Genomic DNA, 15,223 nt, shown 5'->3' with positions numbered 1-15,223 from the left:
GAAAGCTTAGTGCATTGTTACCCATCGCTGGCACCGATGCTCTCTGCCCACTGGCATGCCAATTAACCTCTCCACGTGTCACCCTTCCATGTGTAGAAGGTTAATAGTGCAGCTTGTTTGCAACGTGCCTTGAGCCTTCCATGAAGGGCACTACCCTGATACCCAGCATTGCTGTTTGACTGGAGGGCGTTTTGTTTTTTAATTATGTGTTTGGTTGGGTAGGTTATAGATTTTGTTGTGGATGAATGTTGCCCCTTCTCCCTGGTTACAAATAAAAAGACTAATAGGTAATCTAACTCTATTACCATCTTCTAGAGCCCCCTAGAGGGTTAAGGGAATGGCAGAGGTTACAGATTAATAATACATTCTTTAGTTAATAAAAAAAAAAATCATGTGCATCTCAACTGCATAATAGTGTAGATGGTAATTTATTAGACCACGTGTTTCATCAATTGTGCAGCAGATAACTCTGCAAAGACTCATGCAATAATGAGGTGTTCTGAGTTTTTTTCTGCTTTCCCGGTTAATTCTTTCATCTTCATATCGATATAGAACGTTAGGAACTCTTCTGCCAAGGTTATTTCAAATGTGTTTATGGATATTTGGGAAAAATGTGATTCTTGTATTCTGGAACTCCTGAAACAAGCTGCTTATCTGTGTGTATCTAGGTTGTGACATTGAGCTCACGAATTTGTTGTACTTGGACCAAATGTGATTAAGCCTGGTCTTGGAGCAACGCCAGCATGTCACCTATCTCATATGTCTGTTGCAGATTTACGGAAAAACTTTGAACAGGACCCACAAGGAAGAGAGGTCCCCATTGAAGGCATGATCGTGTTGCATTGCCGCCCGCCGGAGGGAGTCCCCGCAGCAGAGGTAAGACAGACAGACCCTTGGCACTGGTCGCAGTGAGGAACCAGCCCTGTTCCTAAGAGGGAGGGCGTGGTCCAGCATGGCCACGAGGAAAGGAAAAGAGACTGTCTAGGATGCTCGCTGCCTGGACCCAGTTGCTAAAGATGGTGGAGAAATCGTGCAGGAAATAAGCTGGAAGAGGAACTGTTCTCCCAGCTACTTCCTTGTTGACACAGAGCCCTAGCTAGGCAGCCTGGGTAGGGATGGATCTGCGTCTTACTGCTGGTGACCTCAGACCACACAGGTGTCATTCTCTGTCCCCGATCAGGGCACTCTGATATGCACATTGGCTTACGGATCACCCCTGAGCTTTCTCAGGCACAGTTGCGTGGAAGAGCATGCAGAGAAAGGAGGTCACAAGCCCATCGCCCTGAGTTTCACTGGTGCTTGCTCCTTCTTCACTTGTCCCTGGAGCAAATAGTCACTGAGCGTGTGTTACGTTTTAGGCACGGTGCTGGCATTGGGGATGTGAAGTGAGATGAAGCCACAGGTCTCTAATCTGTTATCCTTCCTTCACAGTGGGACGTCTAGAATCCGGAGTCTCTACGTTGTTTGCTTCTTGAATGTGATCTGGGACTTCTAACGTGCTATTAGAATAAAACTGTCACTGATAACATACGGTGGTAGTAAGGAAGGCTTTCTAAATCATTTAACCATGATGAAAAGATGTATAGACTAGAAGTATAGTTGTTATTGGAGGAAAAATACTAAGTAGAAGGCATGCTTAGTAGAATGAGAAATTATAAATTTATCAACATAGGGCTGAGTTTAGCAGTAGATAGTCCAGTTTTAGCTCTCCTATGGGAAGCTAGAAAACTGGCTTTAGAGCTACTATTTATTCACTGAGAAGGAGAGATTAAAAAAAAAAAAAAAAAACAACCCAAGAAGTGAAAACAAAACAAACAGAAGCCTGTGCCTCGCATTTTAGCAAAATTGGGATTTTGTGATTGGAAGGACAGAGGAGAGAAAATGAAGGGGAATGGAAAAACACACACACTGGCACATTTGGGCAGAAAGCATGCTGGGTGGACACTATTCAAAGCTCAGATGGTTTATAGAAGTGAAGCAAACGGACTTGAAAATTAAAGTGAACGGTCCATGCGTGGTATGAAATGATTAGAAAGGAAAATGCTTATTTTTAAATTTGTGTTTAATGTGGAACAAAAAGATATTGATCTTCCTTTGCTGCCTTCTGGTTCCCTACCAAGCGCATGCCCTTGTTTCCTGAGCAAGGCGTTCAGTGCACGAGGGAATGTGTTAATCTCATTCAGGATGGCCCGCTTGCTATTGAGAGTCTCACTTGGTATCTGCTGTTCTTTTTTTTAGGTTGTTGTTTATTTTGTCCTTTTAGGGACAGGGTCTTGCTCTGTTGCCCTGGCTGGAGTACAGTACCCTGATCATAGCTCACAGCAGCCTCAAGCTCTGGGGCTCAAGTGATCCTCCCACCTCAGCCTCCTGAGTAGCTGGGCCATCATGTCTGGCTGATTTTTAATTTTTTTTTTTTTTTGAGACAAATTCTCACTCTGTTGCCCAGGCTAGAGTGCCATGGAGTCAGCCTAGCTCACAGCCACCTCAAACTCGTGGGCTCAAGCGATCCTCCTGCCTCAGCCTTCCAAGTAGCTGGGACTACAGGCATGAGCCACCACGCCCGGCTAATTTTTCCTATATATACTTTTAATTGTCTGGCTAATTTCTTTCTATTTTTTTAGTAGAGACGGGATCTTGCTCTTGCTCAGGCTGGTCTCGAACTCCTGACCTCAAGCGATCCTCCCGCCTCGGCCTCCCTGAGAGTGCTAGGATTACAGGCGTGTGATTTTTAAGTTTTTTTTTTTTTTTTTTTAGAGGTGGGGTCTTGCTATGTTGCCCAGGCTGGTCTTGAACTCCTGGCCTCAAGCGATCCTCCTGCCCCTGCCTCCCAATAGCTACAGTTATTTACCTTCACTGCCCATCTGTCAGAAATCCCAATTTGCCAAATGTTTCATGCTTAAAAATGTCTAGCCTCTGCCATACGACCGCGTGAAACAGTCCCCTGGTGTTCCCATGTTCCCTTCTAGTTCTGTGCTGGGTCACCACGGTCAACTTTAGCAGCAGTAGAGAAGGGTCAGTGGGAAGGAAGTTAATGTTTTTATTAGTGATCTGCCTGTGGAAACCTAGCATTTGTCTAGTAATCAATTTTTACACATGGAGGAGAACTTAGATATTTGCAGGACACAGCATTTGCATTTTAGAGGCAGGAAAACTGATACTTAGACCAATGACCTACCGAAGGTCTTGCAGCCATTTAAGGGCTCTGTTCGGAATCCTCCAGACCACTCAGGGTAGAAATCCGTGTTCATTTAGTGCCCTATAAGACCCAATACCGTGTGGGCTGCTGTTCCATCATCTTCCACTATTCCACACCTGACCTAGGTATAGCCACACTGTCTTCCTCACGCTTTCTCACGTGCACCAGCCATGCTCCTACCTCAGGGCCTTTGCACGTGCTGGCCTCTGCTGGAACACTCTCCTCCAGCTGTTACAATGCTTTGTCTCTTTTTCCTTCCGGTCTTGCTCACATATCACCTGCTCAGGGAGGCTGCTCTGGACATTCCGTTGAAAATGTTGCCTTCCCACTCCAGAGCTTTTCCCTGATTTACATTTCCTTCTTATCTGCTATCACAAGCATTCTGTATTTTCTTTGCTTATTTTCTTTCTACCCTACTGGAATTTAAGTTGCATGAGGGAAATTTTTGTTTACTCTTTTTCATCACCGTATGCCCAGAACATAAAACAGGGTTTCTCGTGAGTACCGTTGGAAAGATGAAAGATAACAGGGGTTGGTGAGGATGTTGCTCTGTTGATGGGAATGTAAATGAGTGTGGCCATTACGGAGGACAGCACAGAGGTGCCTCAGAAAACTAAAAATAGAACCACCACGTGCCCCGGCAGTTGCACTCCTGGGTATACAGTCAAAGGAAATGAAATCGGGGTATCAAAGAGATATCTGCGTTCTCATGTTCATTGCAGCGTTACTCACAATAGCCAAGATATGAACTTGGTGTAAGTGTTTATCATGGGGTAAATGGATAAGGAAAATACGATGTCCACACGCAGGGAAATACTATCCAGTAACCCTGTGATTTGGGACAACGTGGGTGAGTCTGGAGGACATTATGTCAAGTGAAATGAGCCAGGCACAGAAAGAAAAATGTGACCTGACCCCACTCACAAGCAGAATCTAAAGACGTTGAGCTCCTAGAGTGAAGTGTAGAGTGGGGATCACCAGGTGTTGAGCGGGGCAGGTGGGGCGAGATTGGGAAGATGTTGGTCTTCAAATCCACAGATATTCAGCAAGGTAGGAGGAATATGTTTACCAATCTTTCGTATAACATGGTGACTATAGTTAATAACAATGTATTCTAGTCTTGAAAGTTACCAGGAAGAGTAGTTGACTTTAAGTGTTCTCACCACCAAAAAAATGATACGTATGTGAGGCAAAGGCATATGTTAATTGGCTCGATGTGGCCATTCCAGTGTGTACCTGTTTCAAAACAACGTGGTGTTTGTGATAAATGTATACAATTTTTGTCGATTTAAAAAATAAATTAATTTTAAAAATACAAACTATGTTTCTCACACCCAGCTACTGTATAAGTATTTGTTGAATATGAATGAAAACTAGTTTCCGGACTATCTTGATGAATATTTGAGGTTAGGCCAGGATTAGCCGCAGTGCGAAATCCACTGGATTATTTTTTCCCCTCCCATTACTGGGTGCTAGCAAGTGAGGTAAACGTTCCCCAGGTGCTTCTTTGAAGATGTAAATTAAAAAAAGGAAAGAACAAAAGAGAGTGGAAGAAGGGATATACCATCTGGTGAGGTAATAGCCAAAAGCAAAAATCCACTCTGGAGCGTGCACGTGTGCGTACAAACTCACCCTCACCCCCTACACACACACACAAACACGGAAGCATCTTGCAAGAGATTGCACGTGATTTATGAATTTCTGGGACTCTGAGGCTGCTCAGGACTGTGCTTGGTGGAGGGTATTCCCGTGGGAAAATGGGCTGGCATCTAGGAAGAAAGTCGCGTGCCTGTCTGTCCAGTTATTTGGAAGGCCTGAACTCTGCACATCCCCGCATCTTCCTGGCCCCGACGTTCTACTCGTGAAGGTAAATGAGTTCTGCTTATTGGCTCAGTTTGTTTCTTTCTTCATTTGCTTCCTGATGGTGCCTCTTAGCTGACACCACAAGGACCAGAGCAGGATGTGAAAAACCTTCAGTAGCAGCACGATCCGGTGGCGGTGGGAAAATACTGGCGAGAGCTGCTGAACAGCGAAGAGGGGAACACAGTGTAGACGTATCAGAAAGTCAGTTTTCTTTTCTGGTCCCTACCGTCCTGACACGTTTCCAGACCGTAGCTGTTCACTGTCTTCATCAGCTTCCCAGGACTGCTGTAACCAATTGCCACCAACTAGGAGGCTTCGAACAACAGAGATGTATTCTCTCGTAGTTCTCGAGGCTGGAAGCCCGAAATCAAGGTGCTAGCGGGGTGACTTCCTCCTGGGGGCTCTGAAGGAGCATCTGTACCCTGCCTGTCTCCAGCTCCTGCTGGTGACTGGCCATCCTTGGTGTCATTGGCTTGTGGACACGTCAGTCTCTGCATCCATCTCATCTTCACGTGGCATTATCCTCTCTGTGTCTCTGTGTGTCTAAACGTCCCTCTTATGGAAAGGACACCAGCCAGTGGATTAGGGCCAACTCTAGTCCAGTGTGGCCTCATCTTAACATTCTGGGTCAGGTCTCAGCATATCTGCAAAGACCCAATGTCCAAATAAGGTCACACTCACAGGTTCCAGGCGAACATGAGCTTTTGTTTTGTTTTGTTTTGTTTTTCCCAGCATATTATGGGGGTACAAAAGTTTAGGTTACGAACATGAATTTTGAGGGCTGCTATTCAGCTCTGTTCAAATCCCATTCTACCTTTGGCATCATACCACGTTGCACATCTTAGTGCTGTGTGTGTTTTCAGGAATACATTTCAGAGCCAGGCCAGCTTGAAATGAAGTAGAGTTTTATTCCAAGGAGCGGGCAGGGCTGTAGGATGGTTTAAGACAGAAATTCTGAGCTGAGAAAGGGGCAAATGCTTTTATAAATTTTTAGGTTAAAATGCTTTTTAACTTTTGGATTGTAGGTGGACATGAAGGATGTTTCAGCTACATTGTGGGTTAAATGGGCTACTGTGAGGCTCTAACAGACATTCGTAGCATCAGGTTAACGTGGGACAGCATCCCGAGGAATTTCATTTCATCATGGGGGGAATACTACCAATGTCTGTACACCCACACTTACAACTCTTGTCCTTTCAGCAAGAGTAATTTGTGACCACCAAGGTCTGTGATTTTGTTGAAGGGAACATAGGATGGGAGAAGAAAGCAGAGAGAGGACAGAGATGGAGAATGAAAGTGAAAATGTTCAGACCCTTCCACGGTCGGGGTCTCCCTCACCATGGGGACGTTTGCCAACACCTGTCATGTGGTCCAGGTCACTGAGAGTGTGCAATTGTGCTTATTGACTTCCCAGCGATGCGGGGGTCCTGTAGTTAATGGCAGTAATTGGGAAGTGCGCTTGGAAATTGGTCAGTCATGTAATTGTCACTGCGAGATATTATCAGAGTTATCGTCCCTGAGCAGGCCACCGTGCCACCACTTGCTTCCCATCCTTCCTACCTCCTGTGGAGCCCACAGGGCCATGACTGAAGGGGATGTGGCTGGCAGGGCCCTGGTATATCAGCTGGCTTTGTCCCTCAGCGGAATAGGCAGTCTCCACTTGACAATTGAAAGGCACGTTGGGGACATGTTTGAGTCTCGTTTTCACAGACGTATTTCATATGCACAGGCATATGCAAGAGCCTTCTCTCTGCAACATGGAACTTTCTTGGAAACTCATCTATGTGACGAGAGAAAGTGGTTTGTGTAAGAGTGAGAAGAGCCACCATTTGTGAAATGTCCCCATGTGCCAAGAGTGATGTCGAGTGGTTTCTCTGTTATTTCCTTTACTTTGCAGAGGAACGCCGTGAGCTGCTGGAAGGCCACCCCTGTTTCCACGCCTGTCCTAAGGCAGCTTGTCTGAGCTCAGATCACTCAGAAGCACAAGAACTGAGACTCCGGGTGTCAGCCCAACCTAACTTTAAAGTTCACATCTTTCCTTTCTCTGTCATTTTTTTTTGTTTGTTTTTATTTGTTGGTTTTAATGGGACTGTGGGTTTATTTATTTTCCCCAAGGCCGTTTGAGGCTTGGAAATGGCCAGGCCAGTGATAGCTTATCTGCCTGCTGTGCTGCCTGCACCGCATGCTTACAAATACAGGTTTTTGGATTAAATTCTCTTTTAACTAATCTTTTTTTTTTTTTTTTTTTTTTGAGACAGAGTCTCACTCTGTTGCCCTGGCTAGAGTGAGTGCCGTGGCATCATCCTAGCTCACAGCAACCTCAGACTCCTGGGCTCAAGCGATCCTCCTGCCTCAGCCTCCCCAGTAGCTGGGACTACAGGCATGCGCCACCATGCCCGGCTAATTTTTCTATATATATTTTTAGCTGTCCATATAATTTCTTTCTATTTTTAGTAGAGACAGGGTCTCGCTCTTGCTCAGGCTGGTCTCGAACTCCTGACCTCGAGCGATCCACCCTCCTTGGCCTCCCAGAGTGCTAGGATTACAGGTGTGAGCTACCGCGCCCGGCCTTAGCTAATATTCTGATCCTAATTTTGCTATATATTCTGTGTCTCCTTGTTTGAAATAGGTGATCTGATAGCAAAACTAAGAACAGAGCACTGAGAGTGTGGATGCTTTGGGAGCCGAGGGGCACAAGAAGCCTGGGGTGAGACATCTTGGGAGCTTTCTGTCCTTCCAGGGGTGGGGAGCCCAGGATTGATGCTATATCCTAGGAGACAGGAGGGTACTGGGTGCCTAAAGTTTCACAGAGGAGGCCACATAGGAGAAGAAAAGGGGGCAGTGCAAGAATCAAGGGTAATCTCCACCCTCCCTACAGTCTTCTCTGTGTTTGGCCATGGCCCTGACAGATCACATTGCCAGGAAGGGCCCCAGATGTCCTCTGCTAAGTGCATCCTGGTGTCCTTGTCACAGGATTATGTCTCCCAGACTACCTCGTTGGGGAATGTGGACAGAACCAAGGATTGTCCATGCGGCACAGTGGGAAAAAGTATGACCTTTCGAGTCAAACAACCCAGCATCAGACTCTGACTTCCTCGTGCAGTTTACTAACCACCATGAACCTCAGTCTCCTCCTCTGAAAATGGGAAAAATCCTTTCCTTGTAGGACTGCTATGAGGCAAAGAAGAAAGAAACCCTAAAATATGCAAAATAGTTGGCATACGTTCTCATACTAGATAAATGGTAGACATTATTGTGACATCCGTGGTTCCTCTTCCTCTTTGTTTTTAAAACTTCTGGAAGCTTTAATAATCAGAGAAAGAGGTAAGGCCCCATTGTGGTTGGAGAACCAGATTAAAACTGAAAACTCGGCAGCATCTAACACGCTTTCAGCCCTGCGAAGAAGGAGGGAGCTGCTAAGACCACCCCTCACCCCCGGCCGCCCATGTGCTCTGTCTGTCCCCAGCCAGTGCCCTCTGTGCTTGTCCTTCAAGCTCATCAAGTGACAAAGACACTTGCCCAAAAGCTTCCTGCCCACCCCCCCTCGTCTTGTAATCTGTCACATGGGGGAATTAAATGGTTATTGGTGGAGGCTGGTGACTGTTAACGCTTGTTCATCTTGCCTAGCGCCATGAAAGTGTCTTATGAATATCATCGTTGTCACTAAAACACCTTATGAAAAATGTTACGTGAACCTGGAGGTTCTCACCAGACTTATTTACAGACTGGTTTGGATGAAATAACAGGGCACACACGTGCTCTACAAACTACCTGAGATGTGGATGGATGATGACTCAAGCTTTTCCAAACTCCATGAGCTCATCGTAGCAGCTGCATCTGTTAGAACATACTTGTCCCTGCAGTTATTTTTAACCTTAACTTTGGGTCAGTTCTAACTAAAGATAGCAACTTCAGTGCTTGTGACACTTGTTGTTTAGCTAAAACCAATTTGCTCTTTTCAAAACAATTCATTATCCCACACTGCACTTTTTTTATACTCCCTAATTAAATGGAAAATCTATCTTTCATAAAAGTTAGAAATTGTGTCCAATGAAAATCCGACATTTTAATGGTTTTCCACAGATTAAAATTGTAGAGTTCTCAATAAACCCTGATTTACTGATGTTGGCTGTAAAATGGTTATTGCCGTTAATAAAGCCTGTAAATCTTAACAGGTTATATTTGCCTTGGACAATAAAACTTGCCATAAAGGCTTAGTGTCTAAGGCTAATTCTGCTCACATCAAGGTAAACAGCCTACTCAAAATAATTCAGCGTCTTTGAGAATTAAAACCCTAAAGCTAAGGACAGGACAGATTCTAGCCTTGAGGCATTGCATGCCAGGGGCTACTGTTGCTTTTAATCTCACCAAGGAGTCAGGATGATGCTGGAATTAAAAAACTCAAAGACGGTCAAGGGTGTTAGTCCATGCAGGGTAGATAAGGAAAAGGTTCTCTTCTGTCTGCCCAGCACCGGATCAGTTTTGTCATTGGCTGGTCCCCTGGGGCAGAGTGAAAGACTATGTTAATATTTTCTGCTCCATAAAGCGTGCCCGGGTCATGTAAGTGTTAGAAGCCAAATTATAGAGTGACAGGGTGGGGCGCAGTGGTGTGGGCAGTTCGGGAGAAGGAGATCGTTTCCCCTTGTTTTCCTTCTAGATGCCCACCCGGAAATCAAGATGTTTTGAAAAGCCCTTTGTTAATCCTGGTGCACGCTGACATTGGTCATGGTTTCTCGTGTTTGGGGAATTTCTTTTCAAGTCTCACTTACCGCCCGGGCACGGTGGCTCACGCCTGTAATCCTAGCACTCTGGGAGGCCGAGGCGGGAGGATCGTTTGAGCTCAGGAGTTCCAGACCAGCCTGAGCAAGAGCGAGACCCCGTCTCTACTAAAAAAATACAAAGAAATTATCTGGACAACTAAAAATATATACAGAAAAAATTAGCCGGGTGTGGTGGCGCATGCCTGTAGTCCCAGCTACTCAGGAGGCTGAGGCAGGAGGATCGCTTGAGCCCAGGAGTTTGAGGTTGCTGTGAGCTAGGCTGACACCATGGCACTCTAGCATGGGCAACAGAGTGACACTCTGTCCCAAAAAAAAAAAAAAAAAAAGAGTCTCACTTACCTAAGATAAAAGGCAAAAAACTGACTTTTCTAGTGATCTCTGCACTTAGGTGTCTCCAGGTGGAGAAGTGAGCGGTGTGGGGGGCTGTGGGGCAGCTCTTCAGGAGAACTAGAAGAACCAGCATCTTTTCCAAGTCTCCCAGTTGGGAGACCGTGTCGTGTTTTTCATGCTGCAGGCGTGTTCCTTTCCCTGTGGTACATTGGGACATTGTTTCTGGCTGCTTAGTGTCCTAGCCTGGCTTTCTGGCCCTCCCGGAGGTTGTGGGAACTACTAATATTATTTAATAAAGTTCTTTCCTTTGCTGGAGCAGAGTCTGTTGCTTGTAGCGAAGAACACGGATCATTTCTGTGTACACGCCATGTCCTGCTGTTAATGCTTTAAGGATGTCTTGGATAAATATCTGGAAGTCATCAGAACAAAGGAAGTGATTGTGAGCCAAAGACTATTTGCGGGGTGTTAATCTCTATCTGTAGAAATAAGGAGGGGGGACCTAGAAAGCCCCTTAAGGCCCCTTTTATATTGCTAATTATCCCTGATGTATATACAGTAGAATCCACATACTATCTGTGACTTGGCCATTGTTCTAATAATTCTGCCTAGACTGGTGCCAGGCAATTTTCAAGTCAGAAACCTTATGGCCCGCTCCCCTGCGAGGGTGTTCTTAATGAAAGGTTCATTTGTTTCTAATGTGCTCATTGGCGTAAAACCCAGGAGAGAATCTTATGACACTGGACTGTTTAATCCAAGAATCGCTAGACTATTGTGTTTAACCTCAATCAAATAGACTGTGAAATGAGGATTTTATTTAAAAAATAAGACTCTTAATAATTCACTAGAGAAATGTTAAGTGGGGTGCCCAAGTTCTGAAGCAGTGGGGCCTCAGGTATAAATAATTAATCTAATTTGGTGCCGCCAAAGCAGAGAGAATGTCTAATAGTCCAGATAAACTTTGCTTTGAGGAGACTGACAATGAGGACCTTCGCAGAAAACCACATTTGATTAGAATGTATAATATGCTAATAGCAACCTAATGCACTCTAAAGAAAAGGGAATGTTGAATTGGTTAAATACTAGTAATTAAGTGCCAGTAAATGACTTCTCTGGAACCATTCCTGCAAAAAAAAAAAAAAAAAATGCTATTATAAAAGAGATGGGAAAATGAGGCTAATATAAGTTATTTAAAAAGTGCTAAAAAGTGCATGTCTATAGCCTAAATACCCTCATCATTAATACTGGGCCTTAAGTAAATTCTATTTAATGAACTGATTTTTGCCACGGCCTTAGCGAGGAACCTCTAGTTCTTTCTGAAGCTCCCGATTGTTACTTATTTATTCTTTTTCCCTCTTGTTCTGTATTCCTAGAGCATGGAAGTTAGAATTACATTTTTCAAAGGCAGAGACCAAAGATGAGATTGCAAAGCTCATCGCTGCCTCTTTCTTTCTTTCCAAGGCTTGTTCTTTTCTTTTTTTAATTTTATTTTTTTATTTCAGCATATTATGGGGGTACAAATGTTTAGGTTATGTACATTGCCCTTGCCCCACCCGAGTCAGAGCTTCAAGCGTGTCCATACCCCGACATGCGCACCACACCCATTAGGTGTGTATATTCCCATTCTCTCCCCCCGACACCTGCCCCACACCCAATGAATGTTACCACTATATGTGCACTTAAGTGTTGATCAGTTAAAACCAATTTGATGGTGAGTACATATTGTGCTTGTTTTTCCATTCTTGGGATACTTCACTTAGTAGAATGGGCTCCAGCTCTAGCCAGGATAATACAAGAGGTGCTAGATCGCCATTGTTTTTTGTGGCTGAGTAGAACTCCATGGTATACATAGACCACATTTTATTAATCCACTTATGGATTGATGGGCACTTGGGTTCTTTCCACATCTTTGCAGTTGTTCTCTGAGGAGGTTATTTCCAGGCCTATGTCTGTGTCCTTGTCATTTCTCCTTGCTTGGACGGTCCTTGTCCTCCTTCCTCAGTTGTGTGGTTTGAACAGTCATGGAGGATCTGCTCAAACCAGCCAGTCTCTGAGTCCATCCCTGCCCATCCCAGCTGTCCCTGCTCTCTCCTTATAAATACCTCATTTGGCTGGTGTGGACTGCTCAAGTAACGACAGCATTTCTCCCTCCCTTTGAAGGCTTTCCTAGAATATCATTTTGAATATATATATATATATTTTTTTTTAATTTTCTGTTTTTTTTCCTGACTCATGTATTTAATTTTTCATGCCTGTGTGACATATCTCCTAATTCCCTCCAGGATAGGAAATGCAAAGTGTATTCTTCCATGCCGTCTCCCATCCCCCATGCACCTGGAAATATCATCGATATGTGGGAAGCATACGAGACAGAGTGGATGAATATTTGCACAGCCTCTGTGTGGTGCACATAGTAATAAAGTCTTAAATTTGAATATCACTGTACTATTTGTCAAGATTTCCACATACGTTGACTCATGTGATCCTTAAAGCTACCATTTGTAAGTAGGCAAATACAACAATATCTCTTTTATGGAATCTTTCATTGAGAAACTACTGTCTAGCTCACATTTATTGGGTGTGTGCTCTGTGCCAGGTGCTGTTCACAGAATCTTCCCAGCAACTCCCTGAGGTAGGTAGATGCCAGTTATAGACATGGGGAAACCGAGGCACAGAGCAGTCAAGCGACTTACTTGAGGGCGTAGTTACTGAGTGATGGAGCCAGTATTTGAACCAGACAGCCTGGCTTCAGAGCCTGTGCCCTTAAACTCTACCTGGTGAAGCTTCTTGATGTGTCAGACGTTGCATCCTGAGTGCCAGCTGCTTAAAATAGTGGGTCTGTCTGTAACTAGTTCACCATCTGGTTTCATATGGACACAGGTAAGCATGGTGAGATAATGGCATGTATGAGCATGTATGTGTGCACACACATGCACACCTGCTTTTCCTCCATTTTTTCCCCTTGTATCTATGATTCTAGGTCTGAGCTCTGTAGCTCCCCAGTTGCAATTAACTCTCCTAATTTGATTGCATGGGAATCTGCATTGCATTCAACGTCTAGAGAAGGTTTGGCAGAGTCACTTAGCACCAGTGACAACTTTGAGCAGGCTTTGATGGGATGGAGAAACACCGTTGACAAACTGTCCCTTTATTTCTCCTCCCCCTCCTCTCCAAATTTTTCCCGCCAGCAGGAAAATTGCATCCTTTATCCTTTACTGACTTACGGTTTTTCAAAAATATAAAATTTGCACATTGTGCATAAGCTTTCTCAAGGTGTGGGAGGTGCAATAAATGGATCAGACGGAAGGCAGTTGGGAGGAAAAAATCAGAAGGCCAGCTATTAATCAATCCATAGTAAGCATTTTCTTTTCCAGACACCACACGTAAGAAAAGGGAATGCATGATTTCTAAATTAACATAACGAAGGCGTAGAGCTATTTCTCTGTCCTGTGCCTTCTTACACAGTTTAGCGGCAATAAACGGTCTTTATATCTTGAATTATGCAGAAGCAAAAGCAGCCTGGGATGCCTCCACGTGCAGAGCTGCGGATCTGTAATTCAGCAGTAATGTTCCATGGGCATGAATCAAGAACCCCAGCCCAGTCCTGCTGAGACAGCATGGATTTTAATGTTTCTGTGAAGCATGCCGCACGCCATCCTGATTCACTTAGCCAGCGCAGACTGCCTTTGTCTTTCAGGCAGAGCTTATTAAAACAGAAATAAACACCGACCACAATCACTCCAACAACAGCTTCTCTTGGTAATTCTTTGCCATGATCCCTAAATCCTAATTGCTCCCCACACAGTCTATTTAGGAAGAAATGCCACCATGTGTAATGCCTTTTTCTTTTAGTTAATTGTGGGCAAATGGAAGATGCGCTAGCCCCATGGACAGTTTTCTCCGTAACTGCTAGTAAAATAGAGCATGCCCATTTTTCCTTCATGGGTAGTTTAGAATAAGCACCTGCCTACAGGTACTATTAAGATACAACAAGCTGATTGCACTGCAGTTGAGCTTCAGTTTCAGAATTTGTGCCTGCCGAAAGAATCCTAGATGGCCTCTTTCATTGCACCGCACAGTGCTCAAGCTTTTCCACTCTGTAAAACCTTAAGGAGCTGTGATCTTCCCTTGGAGTCACCTTAGTAAGTGAAAGAGTGACTTACTGAAACTCCCAGAGCTCTGGTTTGTGCAAATTTTGTGGCTTCCACACCGCAGATTCCAAGCACAGCACCCAGCTTAGCAGCTGCACAGTCCTCATCGCACACAAACTCAGATTCACTTGGTTATATCAGTTAAGCTTCCAAGGCAAAGATCCAACGTTCAGAACTGAACAGCTGATAATCCCCTGCTGTGGTGAATTTTGATTTAAATATAACTGAGTCTCTCTTGGCTCTGGCTTAACTGAATTGGAACTGTTCTTTTAATTGTTGATTCAGTATTGGCTTACAGACCTGGCTCTCAGTCCTCCCAACAGACTTTCTCTGTGGATGTATTTATTAATCGTGTGCAGTATTCCTCATCCTCCGTGGACTGCCGGCCCTGGCCCTCACTAGGTACAAGTGATGGCTCAGACCTTGATTTCTACGTGCAGAAAGTGCCAGGCTGATGATTCCGGTGCTGGCTCGACACCATCGTTTGGAGATCACCTTCTAGAGGTGGCCTTGGCTCACCACTGCAGGGAAACAGACAGCCAGATCTGCACGATACCACCAGCATTTGACAGGAGTAGTTACTCTGGCGTGTCAGTTGCAGATGGGCCCAGGTGATCAATTTAATCTTTTCTTTCAACATTACCACTTAGGGTACTGCTTGAAATGCCTCCGTTACGGTATCTGGGTATGTTTAGGAGGAGCGCTCAATGGCAGCGGACGTCGTACGTTTGTCTGGAGAGGTTGACCCACATTCTCATTTTTAATTAACTCTTTTGGCTGATGGCAACATGAATTGGTGCTTAGAGGGGTGGTGGGAATGAGAGATAAAGAAAAAGAATAATAAAGCTAATGGGGAAAAAAAGACTTCAGAGTAGAGATGGGAACTGACAAATGCTGGCTTCTGT

General features: G+C 44.6%; 1 protein-coding gene across 1 annotated transcript in view; it reads left to right on the top strand.

Moving 5' to 3' along the window:
- The window catches only part of UNC5D (unc-5 netrin receptor D), a 494,392-nt gene that overhangs the window by 317,088 nt on the left and 162,081 nt on the right, over positions 1-15,223 (top strand). Inside the window, exon 4 of the mRNA XM_045535353.1 lies at positions 773-876. Within this exon, the coding sequence (XP_045391309.1) occupies positions 773-876 (104 nt within the window). The remainder of the gene's footprint in view (positions 1-772; positions 877-15,223) is intronic.

Source organism: Lemur catta, chromosome 22 (genome assembly GCF_020740605.2).
Source record: "Lemur catta isolate mLemCat1 chromosome 22, mLemCat1.pri, whole genome shotgun sequence".
NCBI lineage: Eukaryota > Metazoa > Chordata > Mammalia > Primates > Lemuridae > Lemur > Lemur catta.
Note: the sequence above shows the minus strand (reverse complement) of the source record. Positions and strands in the feature narration are given on the sequence as shown.